Source organism: Oreochromis niloticus, linkage group LG6 (genome assembly GCF_001858045.2).
Source record: "Oreochromis niloticus isolate F11D_XX linkage group LG6, O_niloticus_UMD_NMBU, whole genome shotgun sequence".
In the NCBI taxonomy this organism is placed as follows: domain Eukaryota; kingdom Metazoa; phylum Chordata; class Actinopteri; order Cichliformes; family Cichlidae; genus Oreochromis; species Oreochromis niloticus.
In genome coordinates, this window is record NC_031971.2 from 12952413 (window position 1) to 12974676 (window position 22264).

A 22264-nucleotide genomic window follows, 5' to 3' on the forward strand; every position below is an offset into this window, starting at 1 on the left:
GCCGAGCAAGAGGGAGCCATGGGTTTTGTTCTTTTCTTCTCTTTAGAAACATGGATACTGCTGATCACATTTATCTGCATATTTGTTATGTGAGTTACTGGTTACAGTAAAACACGGTTTAGATTTAAGGTGGCAACAGCTGAATTGGTCAAGCTCAGACAAGCAAGTTAACAGTAAATAGTGTTTGAGTGAACGTGTGCACCTTCATGCTTTAACCCCTTTGATGTTCTGTCTAGGTACGGCCACTGGACCTTTGGGATATTTGAGAAGATGGGGATCCCAGGTCCAAAGCCAGTCATGTACTGGGGGACAATAGCCAGGCACAACCGTGTATGTAAATCCTTGTGAATGCTATTTGTAAAGATCGAATGATTTGTACCAAGTATAGAAGGATACACTGAATAATGTATAACATATCTTAGTGATAAATATGCATTTCCCGTTAACAGGTTCACTTCTTAGATGACTACGAATGTGCTCAAAAGTATGAGAGAATATGGGGGTGAGTTTGTAAAAATGTCCTTATAAGAGCATGTGCATGTTTTTAATGGATTTCTCTGTTTCTGTCAGCACAACTGGATCCAAAGCTCCTTCAGCAATAAGAAATATTTTCCACTACATGCTGAAAACCATCCTGGTAAAGGAGTGCTTTGATTGAAAAGTTCTAACTCCCAGCACGACATTCTTCCTTCCAGTATTATTAAGGAGGCTCTAAACATCATTGGACCTAATGAACTCATCAATGTTATCAGGCTGCATTCCGACTGCATTCAAACATGCAGTCGTGCAACCTGTTATCAAGAAAAGTAACCTTGATCCTAATGTTCTTGCAAACTATAGGCCGATCTCTAAACTTCCTTTTATGGCCAAAATCTTGGAAAAATAGTCCTTTATCAATTACTGACCTTCTTAGAGACTAATGGAATCAGTGAAAAATTCCAGTCTGGGTTTAAACCTCGTCACAGTACAGAGACAGTATTAGAGTTTTTAATGACCTGCTGATTCAACAAATTTCCCACGTGTGGGACTAATAAAGGTTATCTTATCTTATTCAGGGCGCTCAGTGGTATAGTTTTATTAGACTTAACCTCGGCTTTCGATACGGCTGAGCATAATATTCTCCTGGCAAGGCTAGAACATGTAGTCGGTCTTAAAGGTAATGTCCTTTCATGGTTTAAATCATATTTATCTCAGAGGTCATTCTCCGTCACCATGGGGAAATGGTCCTCCTCTTTTGCCCCTTTCTGTTGTGGTGTGCCCCAGGGTTCGGTGCTAAGTCCTACGTTATTTTCTTTGTACATGCTGCCCAAAAGGCATAATATCTCGTTTCCAGAATGTTGTGGGGATGGAGCTGGACTCCCTTAAGGTGGTGTCGGAGAGGCGGATGTTGTCCAAAATAAAGACAATGTTGGATAATACCTCCCACCCACTCCATGACATGCTGGTCAGTCACAGGAGCACGTTCAGTGAGAGACTGAGATTACCAAAAAGCACCACTGAACGACACAGGAAATCATTCCTGCCTGTAACCATCTCCCTGTAAAACTCCTCCACATAACACACTGTATACTGCAATAGCTACACCCTTTTGCACACGCTCTTCCTCTTATTCAGCTATTTATCAATGAGTGACTTATATGTATATAAGTCATGTATATATTGTATATATTGTGTCTATTTCTTACTTAGTGTATTGTCTGTCTTTGTTAATGTTTATACTGGAGCACTGTAACCAAAATAATTTCCCCTAGGGATCAATAAAGTATTCTGATTCTGATTCATTGTTACGCTGACGACATCCAAATCTACTTCCCCCTGAATCAGGATGTCCAGTCTGTTCAACTGTCTGTGGGAAGTTAAAGATTGGCTATTACAAAACTCTCTAACTCTAAATTATTGTTTTTGATAATCACATTCCCCAGGACCAGCTAACTGATACACTGAGGTCCTATGCCCGCCATCTCTCTTATACTGTTAGAAATCTTGGAGTGGTCCTTGATAGCTCCCTCAAATTAGACAAGCGTCTTCAGTTGTGAAAACGAGTTTTTGCCAGCTACGACAAATCTCCAAGGCAAAGCCCTGTATTCCACATAAAGACCTTGAAAAGCTTATCAATGCCTTTATCACTTCTAGACTGGACTATTGCAACTCTCTGTACTTGGGCCTCCAATTCTCTCTCCCCCAGCGTTTGCAATTAGTTCAAAATGCCACAGCATGCCTCCTTACTGGCACCAGAAGGCCTGATCATATCACCCCGATACTTTTAAAATTTTCAATAACTTGGCGCCCAGTTACCTAACAGACATTCTCGGCATGTTTAGCCCCAAGAGAGCACTTAGATCCTCTAACCAACTGCTCTTAGTGCAACCAAGGCCCAGACGAAAGACTAGAGGGGAACGAGCTTTTGCAATTGCCGCACCTAAACTCTGGAATAATCTTCCAATCGATGTCCGCATGTCAGAATCCATTCATTTGTTTAAATCACACTTTAAAACTCACCTGTTCCTTCTAGCCTTTGAAGAAAATTAGTTCCGACTTCCTCCCGGTCTGCATTTGTGCTATGTAACTGTAACTGTAACTGTTACTGTAACTATAACTGTTTTATAACTGCTTTTGTTGCCGTTTGCTGTAATCCGCTTTGCTGCCTTGTGTGAAGCACTTTGTTGGACACTGTCCTTTTAAAATGTGCTATAGAAATAAATATTGATTGATTGACTGATTGATTGATTGACCTGCTTTACCAACCACAGAGCTAGAATATGAACATGAAATTAACATTTGCTGAAACAAAACATCCAACAGTCTGTTATAATAACCCATGAAGTGATACACATTAAAATCCTGCACATGTACAAAGTCCTGAATGATCTGATCCCATCATATCTTAAAGACTAGATCACTTTGCTCTCATCATGTGTTTGTTTCTTGTTTTATTTGGTTCCTAGAGTTCCTAAAAGTAGACTGGGAGGCAGCGCATTCAGCTATCAGGCCACTGCACTGTGGAACCTCTCTAGCTTTGAGATGATGCCTCAGACTTTTGTTTTTTTGAAAAAGCTTATAGTTCGGGCTGGATCAGGAGACCCCGAGGCTGCTGGCAAACCTCTGATGATGCACAGACTCTTTCTTCTCCACTCACCTCTTTTCACTCCCCACACATTTATCTGCCAATGTTGCACGTCATTAACTTTTTTCTCTTTTCACTTTTTTCCTATTTATTGTTTGTGGTCTCTCTGTGCCCCCGACCAGGCCCCACCCTGAGCCTCGTTCTGCTCGCTGTGTCTTCCGGGTCAAAAGAAATTTGATGATGTGGTGATGATCATCAAACTGGTGACTCTCTGGTACTGTAGGGCATTCACTTTAGGTCATAAAATCCCTTGAGGTGACTGTTGTTGAAAACTATATAAAAATGAATTTTAACATTTATCTTGCTACTGTGAGCAGACAGATGATTACATTCAGAGTTATCTGAAGCACATAAAAATGACAGGACAGAGTAGAAGAATCTGGACATTCTTTATTGGTTTTAAAGATCAGTAAAATGGTTCATCTGTCACTCAGTAAAGGAAAAAAGATGCAGAGGTACACGCTTGGGCTGTTTCGGTAAAAAAAAACTAGCATTTGCTTCTGTACACAAACAGTTTGTAAAGAGCACCATTAAAAAGAGAATCTTTCATTGTCATTGTATTTTTAGCAAGAAGGTTAAGAACGTGGCACCAGCTTCAGTTTGATTGGTCGTTTTGGCTGTAGGAAAACTTGGATGTCCAGCTCAAAGGGGATCTGCAAAGAAGTGACATGTAAAATAAATGACAAATACACACAAAACTGCCTTCTTATTTCAGATCTCCAAATATCTTAAGGTGGAAAGCTGATGGAAAACGTAAAAATCCAAAATAATTTCCCCTAGGGATCAATAAAGTATTCTGATTCTGATTCTGATGGAAGTGCTGTGTCAGTTCATGGCTTTTTATCTTTGGACTGATATACATGGTGGATGCATCCCCCATATCACTATTAAACTAGCAGTGAATAATATTGGGACAGGGCTCTTCATACAGCATAAAAAAGGCAATAACAGTCAGAGTGAAGATGATCTGGGCTCTCACCTCGGTCTCCTTACACACAGAGAAGCTGTACCTCTGGAGGATCTCCACTATTGCAAGTTTCATCACAACCAGAGCAAATCGCATCCCAATGCAGTTCCTCGGGCCTGCTCCAAAAGGCATGTAGATGTACGGATCAATTGTCTCCTTGTTTTCCTTGCTGAACCTGAGAACACACACACACACACACACACACACACACACACACACACACACATACATATTAACAACAGAAATGGGGTGATGTCCCACAGAGCTTCATTCTGCTTTGTCACATCAGACACGTGTGAATCCTTTCCGTACCTCTCAGGTTTGAATTTCTCTGGTTCAGGCCAAATCTCGGGGTCCCGGTGCATCGGCCAGGTGGGGACCATGACAACCATACCTTTTGGAATCACAAAGCCATTTATCTCCACACTGGCCTTGGCCACACGTTCCAAACGTGAAGCAATGGGGAACAATCGGAGAGACTCATTGATGACACAGTCGAGATACTCCATCTGCATTAGTTCCTGGTACTGGATGGGAGCCTGAACACAAGCACATAACACGATTTTCTGACCCACTTCTGGATATCACCCACAAACTGGACTTTTGTGGAGTAGGGGTGGGTTTCAAATATGATTTTCCGATTAAAATCAATTTTAGCTTCAATAACGGGATACTGATTCATAGGTCCTGAATCGATTTTAAATATATATGTACTTCGCCAGAATCACGCAGAATCTCAGGTTAAAGCTTTCATTTCAACAACCACCAAACAGCTAAAACAGTAAATGAGAGCAGATAAACAGATTCCACACAAAGATGTAAACACAAAGCGTGGATCCGACGCATCAGAGTCTGTGAGATGTCGGCTTTCTCACCCGACAGCACGCACACGGACACGCCGTCAGGGCTCCGAAGCTGCAGGTTTTGTCACTTTCTAACCAAAATTCACTGAACCAGCAACAAAAGAAGATCAAAACTAGCTTCATATTAGATAAATATCGTCATTACCTTTGCTGTTTTGCTTCCACCATGATAAAAATCACACTTCCTGCAAAGCTCTCTCTCTTTCAGTGTAATTCAAGAACAGTTTACCATCTCAAATCTCTGTTTTCTGCATTATTCACTTGCTTACCCACCGGTCTACTGTTGTTTACAGCGCTGTCAGTCGCAGTTTTTAAAAAATGACTTCTTACAAGAAAGTCCAATTTCTGCTGTTCAATATTGAAGAAATATACACTTTTAAAAATTAGACCGAACTACAAAACGCTTACCTGTGTCTCAAATAAAACCTCTGTAACTTTGCACTGCTTCACTTCCGCAGCATCAGGTAATGTTCATATGTTGATTCAAGGTTTTCTTCAGTTTATGATCTACTGCAGAATATTTTTAAGGTTATCTGCTATAAAAAGCCAGGCCAGAAAATTCTACTTCCTGTTTTTCTGTGTTTTATCCTCAGTTACTTTAACACAAAGGCATCTGCTGTGATGCTCACACCTCTGATGAAGTGTCACAAGTGCCAGTACTGATAAATGATCAGAGTTATAATATTTCTGACTGTCTGACGCAAAATTCCCCCATTCAAATCGAATCGAATGGTGGATCGAATCGAATCGGAACCTTGTGAACCGGAATTGAATCTACTATAGAAATCAGTGACGACACCCAGCCCTATTGTGGAATTCTTCTGCCCCCTAGTGGTAAAATTTAAAAACAGCTGTTTGGATTTCTGGTTGAGAGACAGTCTGTATGCACTGTTGCAATGTAGTAATTAATCAAAGAAAATGCACGAAATAAGGTAAAAGGAAATGAAACTGAAACAGCCTTGAAAGAAAATTTAAAGAAACTTAAAATTTCTTATAGGTAAATTTGGAGGTTTATTATGAACTTGATCATTATGCATTGTTAAAAGGTGACTTTTTCTTCTGTGAACTTTTTATATTGTTTGCAAAGGAAGCCTGTGTTTATTATGTCTTTGTGAAATGATTTTAACTTGACTTTGCAACCCTCCTTGGCTAACACAGCTTCCTGAGACAGCTGGATTAGCCCCCATCACCCCACGACCCTAAACTGGATAGAAGGAAATGGATGGATGGATTTTCGTGTATAAATCAGGATGTGTGTTTGCATTAAAGGGGAGATAAGTCAAGCCTGGAGTCAAATCTGGAGTAAAGTGGGATCTCATCAAAGAAAGGTTTTTCTCACTTTAAGACTGCTGTTCAGTTCCAGATGTTCTCACTTCTCACGTACCTTGTTAGGGAAGGTTGCATCCACCTCCTCCTGCAGCTTTTTCATCACCCGAGGGTTTGTTGCCAAATTGTAAGACAAGAAAGTGAGAGAGCTGCTGGTCGTTTCATAGCCAGCAAAGAGGAAAATCATCGCTTGGGAAAGGATCTCATGATCTGTCAGACCTGAGGAGATAGGAGGGATATACACGTTAGAACAGCTTTAAGCTGGTTTTTCCATGTGTGGAGACGTGTGTCCGTGTATCACCTTTATCCTGTTTGGAGTCATTATTTTGCTGAGAGTCGATCATTAGCTGGAGGAAGTCCACTCGAGTCTGGAAGTCAACAAACACAGTCTGAGAACAGCTGTGATCTTATGTCAGAACAGGTTATTGGTACAAACACAAACTCACAGCCGTACCTTTTGCTTGCTGGTCTCTCGATCAATCTTGATCTTCTGTAGCGCAGTGTAAAAGAAGTCTGTCACAGATGCAGGGAAAAAGGAAAACTCCAATTTTTCCAATATGGGAATCATGAAAGGAAAGAAGGCTGAAATTAAACAAACAAGAGGACATTTGTTAATGGAAGAGGAAGGACAGCAGCTGCATTGATGGACATGTTGTAGTGGTGCCCAGTTTGATCCCAGGAGGAGACACAAATCCTTTAGACTGCACCAGGAAAAAATCTGCCAAAGCAAACATGCAGAGCTACAAGCCAAGGTAAACACTTGTTGAATAACAGCAGCAGTCAAAAGTAGCTTCATGTATCAAAATGAATACTTTACCAACAGCGAGGAGGATGGGGCTGAAAAGGTCAAATTTCAGCATCTTTTTGATGTTTGTGACAAAAGGATCTGAGGGGTTGTTGAGAGAGTCGATGTCTACACTGAAGGCGGTGCTGGTTACCACATCCATACTGTAGGGTCCGAAAAACCTGCAAAACCACACAAACACATCAAACATGACCTTTATTATTGCAGACTTAGAAGAGCAGAATCTACGCTTTTTCTGATGTATTTAAATGAATACAGTATGAGAGATCTCACTCTTTCAGCTCTAGAGGTTCATCTTTATCTGCTTTCTTTTTCATGCTGCTGATCAGGACAGTTGAATGCTGCTTCATGATGTCAAACATCTGAGGGACAAACAGACCAAAAAAAAAAAAAATGGCAACCCTGGATGCAATTTCAGCAGCACAGAGGTACCACTGTTTTTCGACATCATCAGTCCCTGGGAATGGGGCAGGGACCACTGTTAGAGACTGAACAAAATCCTAAAGAAGGGAGCATTCATGTTAATAAATGTTTTTTGCATTGTGTTGTTTTTCAACATGAAACAAAAGCCGGAGAAGGCCCAGAGTGAGGGTAGAGAGGGATGTACCTCTTTCAATCTCCCAGAGGTGAAGGAGGGAGAAAGGACGCTGCGGATCCTCCTCCACTGATCATCCTCTGCAATGGACACAGCATCGTACAGCGGCCCATTCAGACGGAAATTCTGTAATAACATTCAAAAGCAGCTGGTGATGAGGACAGAGGCTCAGATTTTTAAAAAAGAGACTGAAAAGAGACTGATTGAGTGGTATAATGTCCTTACTAACCCTGCGGTTGGTGAAGAAAGAGTAACACTCCTTTATCAGGATAGTTTTTATCATAGCAGGATCAGTGATGCACAACACGGGCTGACGGCCATCAAAAATGCTGTATAAACAGTGAAGGGGGATTAATAAAACAAGAATTGATATGTTCATTTTTCATGCTCACACACACACACACACACACACACACACACACACACACACACACACACACACAGGCACCTGTAAAACTGGAGCATAAGCAGAGATAATAACCTCACCTATTTACATACTGTATATGCATTCAGATTCACACAAACACACACTGTAGAAAACACTACTTACCCCCACATTTTCCCATATTTCTTATAACACTCTTCATCAAAGTTAAAAAATCCCTGGAAACAAGAACGATATAAAAAATCTAATTATTAAAACACATCATGGGCTGTTTATGACGTAGAGCACTGAACAACACCAGATCACACAAAGATCAAGTGTGTAGTGTTGGCAACCGGACAAGGGCTGTACGTGACCATAGGTCACAGTGAAAGTTAAAGAAGGTGGGGCTTATCAAACGGACTTCAACTACACCAGAGAAGGATGATGACACAATTAAAAAAAATATGTGTCATCTTTCAATTATTCTACAAATCGTAGAAAATAGTACTTGGATCATTATGCAAATATGACCCAGGTCAAGCTGTTACCAAGACTTTGGAAAATGTAGATAAACTGAGAGAGCAACGAAATCTGGTTCACTGATCTAAGACTGCGCACATAGGCAGCATTCAAAGTGATGCGTGGATCTGAGACATTAATATAGGGATCACACATTTAAAACAGTCCACAGTGGATACAGTATATACAGTATATATAGTGTAAGTGTTATTACCCACCTTTCTATATTTCAACATGGTGCCAAAAAATGGGATAGGTGAGGGCCCAGGGACTCCTAATCTCTTAAATGTCCCATATGTCCAGCAGGAATACCTGTGAAAAACATGGAACAGGTGTAAGAGAATAAAAGAAGAACAAAAGATGCAAATAGCTGAACACAACCAGTAGTTTTTAAAACTTACACAAACAGCAGTGTGATGAGGGCAGCCAGCAGGGTCCACGTCTCTGCAGACAAGAAGAAGAAGTACGCCATGTCTGCCAAGTTTCTCTCGTCTCTTCTGTTTTCTCTCTTTCTCTCTTCTCTCGGTGGTAACACAAGTGTCGTGACCAGAGCCTTTTATTTTGTGCTGCACACACCTGTTGCATGAGTAAGGGAAGTGTGTGTGAGTTTAACCAATAGCAGCAGAGAGCATCAAGTGAATTTTTAACAGAGAGAAAGACTGTTGTCCCGATTCTTTTTTGATGTGCTGAGAATAAACAACCAATTCTCAGATCAAGTCCAGTCAAGAACAATTATTTATTAAACACATATGTGGGAGATGTACACAACGTCACCCTCTGTGTAAATCTCAACGAGCAAGCACAGATCATATTGTTTTATATGTCATGGTTCACGCCCCCCTCATGCGTAAGCAGATAACATAACCTGCATCAGTTACCGTTAGTGACAGTAAGACACTTCCTTTTTCGGTGATCTTCTGCAATTACTTAGAAATCTCTCTTAACTGCGCAAACGCAGGCGATGCTCTCGCAACTCTGCACAAAGCTTCCTGTTCTGCACAGTTTCAGTCTTGCTAAGCAATGACCTATGACACAGTTTATAACTGAAAAGTGGCCTCTAATATACTGGCCTGTTATTAAATGCATAAAACAAAATACACAGCAAATAAGCACTAGAAAATATATTTTCCTAATACTGTGGAGCATTTACTGCATCATAATCACGATTAATAGCTCTGCTGTTTGTCATACTGCAGTCTTCAGGCCTAGTGAGCTCTCCAAAACATTGTCTTCTCATTACACTGTACATTTCTATTCAATCAAACTTATTCCCGACTAAATAAAATTGCACTATTGCAGTACTCATTTTGACTATTTTTGACTGCCATTTTTGATTTTGTTTGTTGTGGTATCGTAAGGAATTATTTCTTCATATAAATATATTTGTATGCATAACAGTTATTATTTATAGATGCAGACATCTTAAGTTCATGTCATTCTATCTGTGTGCTTCTTCAGATGAATGAGTGTGATAAAGGACATGGTGTGGTGTTATACTGGTAATGCCAGGAGAGGCAGTATTGGTGCTGTGTTACGTGAATGTCCTGTATGAAGGTGGAAGAAGAGAGTGTCTTGTAGGAGGCAGTGAACGGACACTGATGTTATGAACACATGACTCCAAAAAGCTTCAGTAAACAAGTAGCAACGACATTCCGGTGTGAGGCTCAGTGATTTCATTTTTATTTTTTAAAGATGCAACATCTATATTTTTAATGTTATAACAGGGAAACTGTAAGAGGTGACGCAAATATTTCAATAGATTCTCACTCTTCCTCTACCGCCTCACAGCCCAATGAACTGTACGGTTTAAGAGAAAATTAATAGTACATAAATTACAGTACTGTAGTGTGAATATTTTCAACTTTCAATGAAATCACCTCCTCCATCTGAATGTCAGTAAGACAAAAGAAATGCTGGCTGACTTCTGAAAGAAAAAACTGGGACTATGCACATCAACATCGATGTGGAGGTCGAAACATTGGACAAATACAGGTACTCTGGCGTTCACCTGAATGACATATTAGACTGTAGGACGTGCAGTGATGCTGTGTACAAGTAGGAGCAGCATCAGTGCTAGAGAGGGCAAAAGGAAGATAGTCTGGTAATTTTCTAATTCTCTAAAACCGTACAGTTCATGGGGCTGTGAGTCAGAGGAGGAAGAGTGAGGTTAATCCAAAATAAGAATCCAGTGAAATTTGCGTCACCTCTAACAGTTTTCCTGTAATAAAAAAAAAAAAAAAAAAAATACACAATATCAAAAATACAGTACTACAAATGTATTTAGTTGGGAATATGGTCAGGTTGAATAGAAATGTACAGTATAGTGAGAAGACAATTGTTTGGAAATATATTGTCAACTCTTACAGAATTTGTAAATAATTTTTGTTATTTTCAGTGTCTAGTGTAAGAATTATAGATTAATTTCTGATAGTGAAAAACAGAAGACTCTCGTGCACCCGTACCGTAATATCCGTAAGAAAAGTGCAACAACATTGCAGGTGCGGTTGGCGGTGCGGCTAGCTTGACTGTGACTTTTGTGAGGTATATTTGAGAAGATGGGGATCCCAGGTCCAAAGCCAGTCATGTACTGGGGGACAATAGCCAGGCACAACCGTGTATGTATATCCTTGTGAATGCTATTTGTAAAGATCTAATGATTTGTACCAAGTATAGAAGGATACACTGAATAATGTATAACATATCTTAGTGATAAATATGCATTTCCCGTTAACAGGTTCACTACCTAGATGACTACGAATGTGCTCAAAAGTATGGGAGAATATGGGGATGAGTTTGTAAAAATGTCCTTATAAGAGCATGTGCATGTTTTTAATGGATTTCTCTGTTTCTGTCAGCACAATTGGATCCAAAGCTCCTTCAGCAATAAGAAATATTTTCCACTACAAAAACCTCCCGAAATGCAGATGTGTTCTGTGTAAATGTTCATTGCGTATGCTGGCTGTGATGGATCCTGACATGCTGAAAACCACCCTGGTAAAGGAGTGCTTCAATTGAAAAGTTCTAACTCAGCACGACATTCTTCCTTCCAGTATTATTAAGGAGGCTCTAAACATCATTGGACCTAATGAACTCATCAATGTTATCAGGCTGCGTTCCGACTGCATTCAAACGGTGCAGTCGTGCAACCTGTTATCAAGAAAAGTAACCTTGATCCTAATGTTCTTGCAAACTATAGGCCGATCTCTAAACTTCCTTTTAAGGCCAAAATCTTGGAAAAATAGTCCTTTATCAATTACTGACCTTCTTGGAGACTAATGGAATCAGTGAAAAATTCCAGTCTGGGTTTAAACCTCGTCACAGTGCCGAGACAGTGGTATAGTTTTATTAGACTTAACCACAGCTTTCAATACGACTGATCACAATATTCTCCTGGCAAGGCTAGAACATGTAGTTGGGATTAAAGGTAATGTCCTTTCATGGTCTCAATCATAGTTATCTGAGAGGTCATTGTCCGTCACCATGGGGAGATACGCCCCCTCTTTTGCCCCTTTCCGTTGTGGTGTTCGCAGTGTTGCCAACTTAGCGACTTTGTCGCTATATTTAGCGAGTTTTCAGACCCCCTTAGCGACTTTTTTTCTAAAAAAGCGACTAGCGACAAATCTGGCGACTTTTTCTGGTATTATTGGAGACTTATTTATGACGACTTTTTGACGTGAAAGCGCGTATCGCCCTTACTCTCAACAAGCAGCGGTACTGCCGTGGGCACCTCACCCATGCCAAAGCGCTCACAGGCGGAGGGTAGTCCTCCCCCAGCTGCTATCAGGGCAGGAGATGTTCACACCTATGCGTCCAAACGGCAAATGAATCGCGCATGAGCGAAGCCGCTGCTCCCACACTGACTGTAACGGAGTCATCACTTTGCTCTCAGCGTTTGTTTGTTTTTGTTTTATTTGGTTCCTAGAGTTCCTAAAAGTAGAATGGGAGGCAGTGCATTCAGCTATCAGGCCACTGCACTGTGGAACCTCTCTAGCTTTCTCTTAGCTCAGACTTTTGTTTTTTTTGAAAAAGCCTATAGTTCAGGCTGGATCAGGTGATCCCGAGGCTGCTGGCAAACCTCTGATGATGCACAGACTCTTTCTTCTCCACTCCCCTCTTTTCACTCCCCACACATTTATCTGCCAATGTTGCACGTCATTAACTTTTTTCTCTTTTCACTTTTTTCCCATTTATTGTTTGTGGTCTCTCTGTGACGCCGACCAGGCCCCACTCTGAGCCTCGTTCTGCTCGCTGTGTCTTCCAGCTCACACAGCTGGAAGACGATGTGGAGGAAATTTGTCCTCCACATCATCACCAAACCTTTCACTAAAGCAATTGTGTGCTCTCTCTCTGGTACTGTAGGGCATTCACTTTAGGTCATAAAATCCCTTGAGGTGACTGTTGTTGAAAACTACATAAAAATGAATTTTAACATTTATTTTGCTACTGTGAGCAGACAGATGATTACATTCAGAGTTATCTGCAGCACATAATAATGACAGGACAGAGTAGAAGAATCTGGACATTCTTTATTGATTTTAAAGATCAGTAAAATGGTTCATCTGTCACTCAGTTAAGGAAAAAAGATGCAGAGGTACACGCTTGGACTGTTTCGGTAAAAAACTAGCATTTGCTTCTGTACACAAACAGTTTGTAAAGAGCACCATTAAAAAGAGAATCTTTCATTGTCATTGTATTTTTAGCAAGAAGGTTAAGAACGTGGCACCAGCTTCAGTTTGATTGGTCGTTTTGGCTGTAGGAGACCTTGGATGTCCAGCTCAAAGGGGATCTGCAAAGAAGTGACATGTAAAATAAATGACAAATACACACAAAACTGCCTTCTTATTTCAGATCTCCAAATATCTTAAGGTGGAAAGCTGATGGAAAACGTAAAAATCCAAAATAATTTCCCCTAGGGATCAATAAAGTATTCTGATTCTGATTCTGATGGAAGTGCTGTGTCAGTTCATGGCTTTTTATCTTTGGACTGATATACATGGTGGATGCATCCCCCATATCACTATTAAACTAGCAGTGAATAATATTGGGACAGGGCTCTTCATACAGCATAAAAAAGGCAATAACAGTCAGAGTGAAGTTGATCTGGGCTCTCACCTCGGTCTCCTTACACACAGAGAAGCTGTACCTCTGGAGGATCTCCACTATTGCAAGTTTCATCACAACCAGAGCAAATCGCATCCCAATGCAGTTCCTCGGGCCTGCTCCAAAAGGCATGTAGATGTACGGATCAATTGTCTCCTTGTTTTCCTTGCTGAACCTGAGAACACACACACACACACACACACACACACACACACACACACACACACACACACACACACACACACACACACAAACACATACATATTAACAACAGAAATGGGGTGATGTCCCACAGAGCTTCATTCTGCTTTGTCACATCAGACACGTGTGAATCCTTTCCGTACCTCTCAGGTTTGAATTTCTCTGGTTCAGGCCAAATCTCGGGGTCCCGGTGCATCGGCCAGGTGGGGACTATGACAACCATACCTTTTGGAATCACAAAGCCATTTATCTCCACACTGGCCTTGGCCACACGTTCCACACGTGAAGCAATGGGGAACAATCGGAGAGACTCATTGATGACACAGTCGAGATACTCCATCTGCATTAGTTCCTGGTACTGGATGGGAGCCTGAACACAAGCACATAACACGATTTTCTGACCCACTTCTGGATATCACCCACAAACTGGACTTTTGTGGAGTAGGGGTGGGTTTCAAATATGATTTTCCGATTAAAATCAATTTTAGCTTCAATAACGGGATACTGATTCATAGGTCCTGAATCGATTTTAAATATATATGTACTTCGCCAGAATCACGCAGAATCTCAGGTTAAAGCTTTCATTTCAACAACCACCAAACAGCTAAAACAGTAAATGAGAGCAGATAAACAGATTCCACACAAAGATGTAAACACAAAGCGTGGATCCGACGCATCAGAGTCTGTGAGATGTCGGCTTTCTCACCCAACAGCACGCACATGGACACGCCGTCAGGGCTCAGAAGCTGCAGGTTTTGTCACTTTCCAACCAAAATTCACTGAACCAGCAGCAAAAGAAGATCAAAACTAGCTTCATATTAGATAAATATCGTCATTACCTTTGCTGTTTTGCTTCCACCACGATAAAAATCACACTTCCTGCAAAGCTCTCTCTCTTTCAGTGTAATTCAAGAACAGTTTACCATCTCAAATCTCTGTTTTCTGCATTATTCACTTGCTTACCCACCGGTCTACTGTTGTTTACAGCGCTGTCAGTCGCAGTTTTTTAAAAATGACTTCTTACAAGAAAGTCCAATTTCTGCTGTTCAATATTGAAGAAATATACACTTTTAAAAATTACACCGAACTACAAAACACTTACCTGTGTCTCAAATAAAACCTCTGTAACTTTGCACTGCTTCACTTCTGCAGCATCAGGTAATGTTCATATGTTGATTCAAGGTTTTCTTCAGTTTATGATCTACTGCAGAATATTTTTAAGGTTATCTGCTATAAAAAGCCAGGCCAGAAAATTCTACTTCATGTTTTTCTGTGTTTTATCCTCAGTTTAACACAAAGGCATCTGCTGTGATGCTCACACCTCTGATGAAGTGTCACAAGTGCCAGTACTGATAAATGATCAGAGTTATAATATTTCTGACTGTCTGACGCAAAATTCCCCCATTCAAATCGAATCGAATCATGAATCGAATCTTGTGAACCGGAATCGGAATTGAATCTACTATAGAAATCAGTGATGACACCCAGCCCTATTGTGGAATTCTTCTGCCCCCTAGTGGTAAAATTTAAAAACAGCTGTTTGGATTTCTGGTTGAGAGACAGTCTGTATGCACTGTTGCAATGTCGTAATTAATCAAAGAAAATGCACGAAATAAGGTAAAAAGGAAATGAAACTAAAACAGCCTTGAAAGAAAATTTAAAGAAAAAATACAATTTCTTATAGGTAAATTTGGAGGTTTATTATGAACTTGATCATTATGCATTGTTAAAAGGTGACTTTTTCTTCTGTGAACTTTTTATATTGTTTGCAAAGGAAGCCTGTGTTTATTATGTCTTTGTGAAATGATTTTAACTTGACTTTGCAACCCTCCTTGGCTATCACAGCTTCCTGAGACAGCTGGATTAGCCCCCATCACCCCACGACCCTAAACTGGATAGAAGGAAATGGATGGATGGATTTTTGTGTATAAATCAGGATGTGTGTTTGCATCAAAGGGGAGATAAGTCAAGCCTGGAGTCAAATCTGGAGTAAAGTGGGATCTCATCAAAGAAAGGTTTTTCTCACTTTAAGACTGCTGTTCAGTTCCAGATGTTCTCACTTCTCACGTACCTTGTTAGGGAAGGTTGCATCCACCTCCTCCTGCAGCTTTTTCATCACCCGAGGGTTTGTTGCCAAATTGTAAGACAAGAAAGTGAGAGAGCTGCTGGTCGTTTCATAGCCAGCAAAGAGGAAAATCATCGCTTGGGAAAGGATCTCATGATCTGTCAGACCTGAGGAGATAGGAGGGATATACACGTTAGAACAGCTTTAAGCTGGTTTTTCCATGTGTGGAGACGTGTGTCCGTGTATCACCTTTATCCTGTTTGGAGTCATTATTTTTCTGAGAGTCGATCATTAGCTGGAGGAAGTCCACTCGAGTCTGGAAGTCAACAAACACAGTCTGAGAACAGCTGTGATCTTATGTCAGAACAGGTTATTAGTACAAACACAAACTCACAGCCGTACCTTTTGCTTGCTGGTCTCTCGATCAGTCTTGATCTTCTGTAGCGCAGCGTAAAAGAAGTCTGTCACAGATGTAGGGAAAAAGGAAAACTCCATTTTTTCCAATATGGGACCCATGAAAGGAAAGAAGGCTGAAATTAAACAAACAAGAAGACATTTATTAATGGAAGAGGAAGGACAGCAGCTGCACTGATGATCTATGCATGAGCTGCAGTTATAAAAATGCAATGAATACTTTACCAACAGTGAGGAAGATGGGGTTGAAAAAGTCAAATTTCAGCATCTTTTTGATGTTTGTGACAAAAGGATCTGAGGGGTTGTTGAGAGAGTCGATGTCCACACTGAAGGCAGTGCTGGTTACCACATCCATACTGTAGGGTCCAAAAAACCTGCAAAACCACACAAACACATCAAACATGACCTTTATTATTGCAGACTTAGAAGAGGTGAATCTACAGCTTTTCTGATGTATTTAAATGAATACAGTATGAGAGTTCTCACTCTTTCAGCTCTAGAGGTTCATCTTTATCTGCTTTCTTTTTCATGCTGCTGATCAGGACAGCTGAATGCTGCTTCATGATGTCAAACATCTGAGGGACAAACAGACCAAAAAACTAAAAATGTCAACCCTGGATGTAATTACAACAGCACAGAGGTACCACTGTTTTTCTACATCTACATTCAGACTGAACAAAATCCTAAAGAAGCGAGCATTCATGTTGATAGATGTTTGATTGCATTGTATTGTTTTTCAGCATCAAACAAAAGCCGGAGAAGGCCCAGAGTGAGGGGAGAGAGGGATGTACCTCTTTCAATCTCCCAGAGGTGAAGGAGGGAGAAAGGACGCTGCGGATCCTCCTCCACTGATCATCCTCTGCAATGGACACAGCATCGTACAGCGGCCCATTCAGACGGAAATTCTGTAATAACATTCAAAAGCAGCTGGTGATGAGGACAGAGGCTCAGATTTTTAAAAAAGAGACTGATTGAGTGGTATAATGTCCTTACTAACCCTGCGGTTGGTGAAGAAAGAGTAACACTCCTTTATCAGGATAGTTTTTACCATGGCGGGATCAGTGATACACAACACGGGCTGACGGCCATCAAAAATGCTGTATAAACAGTGAAGGGGGATTAATAAAACAATAATTAATATGTTCATTTTTCATGCGTTCACACACACAAACACACACACACACACACACACACACACACACACGCACGCACGCACACACACACACACACACACATACACACACACACAGGCACCTGTAAAACTGGAGCATAAGCAGAGATAATAACCTCACCTATTTACATACTGTATATGCATTCAGATTCACACAAACACACACTGTAGAAAACACTACTTACCCCCACATTTTCCCATATTTCTTATAACACTCTTCATCAAAGTTAAAAAATCCCTGGAAACAAGAACGATATAAAAGATCTAATTATTAAAACACATCATGGGCTGTTTATGACGTAGAGCACTGAACAACACCAGATCACACAAAGATCAAGTGTGTAGTGTTGGCAACCGGACAAGGGCTGTACGTGACCATAGGTCATAGTGAAAGTTAAAGAAGGTGGGGCTTATCAAACGGACTTCAACTACACCAGAGAAGGATGATGACACAATTAAAAAAAATATGTGTCATCTTTCAATTATTCTACAAATCGTAGAAAATAGTACTTGGATCATTATACAAATATGACCCAGGTCAAGCTGTTACCAAGACTTTGGAAAATGTAGATAAACTGAGAGAGCAACGAAATCTGGTTCACTGATCTAACACTGCGCACATAGGCAGCATTCAAAGTGATGCATGGATCTGAGACATTAATATAGGGATCACACATTTAAAACAGTCCACAGTGGATACAGTATATACAGTATATATAGTGTAAGTGTTATTACCCACCTTTCTATATTTCAACATGGTGCCAAAAAATGGGATAGGTGAGGGCCCAGGGACTCCTAATCTCTTAAATGTCCCATATGTCCAGCAGGAATACCTGTGAAAAACATGGAACAGGTGTAAGAGAATAAAAGAAGAACAAAAGATGCAAATAGCTGAACACAACCAGCAGTTTTTAAAACTTACACAAACAGCAGTGTGATGAGGGCAGCCAGCAGGGTCCACGTCTCTGCGGACAAGAAGAAGAAGTACGCCATGTCTGCCAAGTTTCTCTTGTCTCTTCTGTTTTCTCTCTTTCTCTCTTCTCTCGGTGGTAACACAAGTGTCGTGACCAGAGCCTTTTATTTTGTGCTGCACACACCTGTTGCATGAGTAAGGGAAGTGTGTGAGAGTTTAACCAATAGCAGCAGAAAGCATCAAGTGAATGATTAATGGAGAGAAAGACTGAGGAGCATTAACTGTGTCATAATCACGATTAATAGTTCTGCTGTTTGTGACCCTGCAGTTTCCAGACCTTCATTTTTGTACTTTATGAGTTTAAAACAAACAAAATAAGGAAAACAATGCAATAAAAACAGCTGTGATTAGCATAAAGGTTTTGTTGTTTGAACTTTAATCTTATTGTATTTGGGATTTGAATGTTACAGAGCAGTCAAGTACAGTGTTTTTCACACAGGAGCACAGTCAAGTCATTACGAACATTTTTTGGTCAAATAGTTTTATATAAACAGCTTTAAATTTATACTTTACTCACAGAAAAAAAACATGTCCAAGCATGTACTCAGATCTGTGGGTGAAAGTTCTTTTCCTGTTTTCCTTCAGCCTGGAAAGAGGAAAGAGGCTGGTTTATGTAACAGGACTCCTCCTCTCTGAGATCAGCTAGAAATTACTTTAATGCAGCCGAGCAAGAGGGAGCCATGGGTTTTATTCTTTTCTTCTCTTTAGAAACATGGATACTGCTGATCACATTTATCTGCATATTTGTTATGTGAGTTACTGGTTACAGTAAAACACGGTTTAGATTCAAGGTGGCAACAGCTGAATTGGTCAAGCTCAGACAAGCAAGTTAACAGTAAATAGTGTTTGAGTGAACGTGTGCACCTTCATGCTTTAACCCCTTTGATGTTCTGTCTAGGTACGGCCACTGGACCTTTGGTATATTTGAGAAGATGGGGATCCCAGGTCCAAAGCCAGTCATGTACTGGGGGACAATAGCCAGGCACAACCGTGTATGTAAATCCTTGTGAATGCTATTTGTAAAGATCGAATGATTTGTACCAAGTATAGAAGGATACATTGAATAATGTATAACATATCTTAGTGATAAATATGCATTTCCCGTTAACAGGTTCACTTCTTAGATGACTATGAATGTGCTCAAAAGTATGAGAGAATATGGGGGTGAGTTTGTAAAAATGTCCTTATAAGAGCATGTGTATGTTTTTAATGGATTTCTCTGTTTCTGTCAGCACAATTGGATCCAAAGCTCCTTCAGCAATAAGAAATATTTTCCACTACAAAAACCTCCCGAAATGCAGATGTGTTCTGTGTAAATGTTCAGTGTGTATGAGTTTAGGAAACCCATGCTGGCTGTGATGGATCCTGACATGCTGAAAACCATCCTGGTGAAGGAGTGCTTCACCTACTTTACCAACCGCAGGGTGAGAACACGAGCATGAAATGAACACTGACTGAAACAAAACACCCAACAGTCTGTCATAGTAAAACTTTGTGGTAACTGGTAACCCTGGGATATGATTGTTTTTTGTTTTTCCAATAAAATAAGTTACATTTTACGTATTTTCAAAATGATCAAATCATCCTGCTGGAAATAAGAAATTGGAGAAATAATGAGAAAACGTTTCAAGAAATGTTTTCATGAGTTCCCTCAGTAGCAACAAAAGCTGAAAACACTGAAAACATACAACAGACAACAGTAACACATCAAGCATGCTCACTTTCTGGTCTGACATGGCTCTTTAGCTTTTAAAATGATATAATAACACTTTTAACATAGCACAATTTCAAAGATGTAACAACTTACACTACCAGTCAAAAGTTTGGACACAACTTCTCATTTAATGTTTTTTTTTCTTAATTTTTACTACTTTCTACATTGTAGATACAAACTAAAGAAATCAGATATATGAAGCAAGATATATGGAATTATGTAGCAAAGTCTTGTATTTTAGATTCATTAAAGTAGCCACCCTTTGCTTCGTGACAGTGCTGCAAACCCTTGGCCTTTTTTCAGTGAGCTTCATGATGTGATCACCTGAAATGGTTTTCACTTCACAGGTGTCCCTTGTCAGCGTTCATTTGTGGAATTCTTGCCTTCTTAATGGGGTTGGGACCATCTGTTGTGTCAGGTTGGTACACAGTTGACATCCCTATTTGACAACTGTTAGAATTCATATTATAGCAAGAACCAATCAGCTAAGTAAAGAGAAACGACAGTCCATCATTACTTTAAAAACTGAAGGTCAGTCAGTCCAGAACATTGCTAAAACTTTGAATGTGTTCCCAAGTGCAGTTGCAAAAACCATCAAGAACTACGACGAAACTGGCTCACATGAGGACCGCCCCAGGAAAGGAAGACCAAGAGTCACCTCTGCTGCTGAGGATAAATTCATCCAAGTCACCAGCCTCAGAAATCGCAAGTTAACAGCACCTCAGATTAGAGCCCAGATAAATGCCACACAGAGTTCCAGTAGCAGACACATCTCTACATCAACTGTTCAGAGGAGACTGTGTGAATCAGGTCTTTACGATCAAATAGCTGCTAAGAAACCATGACTAAGGAAAAGCAACAAACACAAGAGATTTGTTGGGCCAAGAATAACAAGGACATTAGACCAGTGGAAATCTGTGCTTTGGTCTGATGAGTCCAAATCTGAGATCTTTTGTTCCACCCACCGTTTCTTTGTGTGACACAGAAAACGTGAACAGATGGTCTCTACATGCATGGTTCCCAGCGTGAAGCATGGAGGAGGAGGTGTGATGGTACTGGTGCTTTGCTGGTAACACTCTTGGGGATTCATTCAAAATTGAAGGCACACTGAACCAGCATGGCTACCACAGCATTCTGCAAAAACGTGCCATCCCATCTGGTTTGCGTTTAATCGGACCATCATTTATTTTTCAACAGGACAATGACCCCAAACACGCCTCCGGGCTGTGTGAGGGCTGTTTGACCAAGAAGGAGAGTGATGGCCTGGTTTCCGCAGTCACCTGACCTAAACCCAGTCGAGATGGTTTGGGATGAGATGGACCTCAGAGTGAAGGCAAAAGGGCCAACAGGTGCTCAGCATCTCTGGGAACTCCTGTTGGAAAACCATTTCAGGTGACGACCTCATGAAGCTCATCGAGAGAACGCCAAGCGTGTGCAAAGCAGTAATCAAAGCAAAGGGCGGCTACTTTGAAGAATCTAAAATATAAAACATGTTTTGAGGTTTTTTTTGTTTACTATATAATTCCATACATGTTCATTCATAGTTTTGATTTGCATCTGCGAATCCTTTGCCTTATCATTGTACAAGTATTTAAAGCTGTTTGCCAAACACGTGCAAACATATAACCATGACCTAAAACCACGATCTCTCTAGAACTTTCGTCTGAACGGAGATCTCTATGACGCAGTGTCTCTGGCTGAGGATGATCAGTGGAGACGGATTCGTAACATCCTCTCTCCCTCCTTCACCTCTGGCCATCTAAAAGAAGTAGGTGGAGATACGTATATCAAGGTTACAAAAGAGTATTATCCGTTTTCACCATTGCGTTCTTTTCCTCTGTTCAAGATGTTTAGCATCATGAAGCATCATTCGCGCAAACTGACAGACAGCCTGCAGTCCAAGGCGCACAATGATGAGGTCATTATTGTGAAAGAGTGAGTGATGCCATCCAAGCTGAGTTTGTAAAACATTAAACCTCAGATTTTCCCCCAAGATGAAAACTAAATGTATTAGCTGAAGGAACTTGTAGGCTGATTTTGCAGCTGTGTGGAGCAAACGG

The 22264-nt window shown here is 40.6% G+C and overlaps 2 protein-coding genes and 1 long non-coding RNA gene across 5 annotated transcripts in view; 1 reads left to right on the forward strand and 2 right to left on the reverse strand.

Annotated features, from left to right (window-relative positions):
- Positions 1-22264, forward strand: part of LOC100700506 (cytochrome P450 3A30) — a 25920-nt gene continuing 3656 nt past the window's right edge. Inside the window, exons 1-7 of one of the 2 annotated variants that reach the window (XM_019360124.2) lie at positions 1-89; positions 237-256; positions 11108-11181; positions 11301-11353; positions 19815-19914; positions 21859-21972; positions 22051-22139. In XM_019360124.2, the coding sequence (XP_019215669.1) occupies positions 19-89; positions 237-256; positions 11108-11181; positions 11301-11353; positions 19815-19914; positions 21859-21972; positions 22051-22139 (521 nt within the window). In that variant the 5' untranslated portion in view covers positions 1-18. Of the gene's footprint in view, positions 90-236; positions 257-11107; positions 11182-11300; positions 11354-19099; positions 19242-19388; positions 19483-19601; positions 19655-19814; positions 19915-21858; positions 21973-22050; positions 22140-22264 lie in introns of those variants that run through there. The other variant, XM_019360123.2, reaches the window with a different exon arrangement.
- LOC100702245 (cytochrome P450 3A40) lies at positions 3497-9148 on the reverse strand. Its single transcript, XM_019360130.2, has 13 exons — positions 8968-9148; positions 8785-8878; positions 8231-8283; positions 7910-8009; positions 7693-7806; positions 7359-7447; positions 7098-7246; positions 6735-6862; positions 6582-6648; positions 6339-6499; positions 4404-4630; positions 4104-4266; positions 3497-3777 (listed from the first exon to the last, which is right to left on the reverse strand). The coding sequence occupies exons 1-13, from the start codon at positions 9036-9038 to the stop codon at positions 3700-3702; spliced, it is 1494 nt and encodes a 497-aa protein (XP_019215675.1). The 5' UTR covers positions 9039-9148; the 3' UTR covers positions 3497-3699.
- The window catches only part of LOC106096580 (cytochrome P450 3A30), a 19673-nt gene continuing 10483 nt past the window's right edge, over positions 13075-22264 (reverse strand). Inside the window, exons 1-13 of one of the 2 annotated variants that reach the window (XR_003220619.1) lie at positions 18440-18601; positions 18257-18350; positions 17703-17755; positions 17344-17443; positions 17138-17251; positions 16833-16921; positions 16572-16720; positions 16335-16462; positions 16182-16248; positions 15939-16099; positions 14011-14237; positions 13679-13841; positions 13075-13352 (exon numbers count right to left, since the gene is read on the reverse strand). This is a non-coding gene — a long non-coding RNA (cytochrome P450 3A30). Of the gene's footprint in view, positions 13353-13678; positions 13842-14010; positions 14238-15938; positions 16100-16181; positions 16249-16334; positions 16463-16571; positions 16721-16832; positions 16922-17137; positions 17252-17343; positions 17444-17702; positions 17756-18256; positions 18351-18439; positions 18602-22264 lie in introns of those variants that run through there. The other variant, XR_002062446.2, reaches the window with a different exon arrangement.

Coding starts and splice junctions, on each gene's coding strand:
- LOC100702245 (XM_019360130.2), bottom strand. CDS start 9,038: ATGGCGTACTTCTTCTTCTTGTCTGCAGAGACGTGGACCCTGCTGGCT. Junction 8,284..8,784: donor CCATGTTGAAATATAGAAAG/GTGGGTAATAAC, acceptor TCTTGTTTCCAG/GGATTTTTTAACTTTGATGA. Junction 7,448..7,692: donor CCTCTGGGAGATTGAAAGAG/GTACATCCCTCT, acceptor TTTGTCCCTCAG/ATGTTTGACATCATGAAGCA.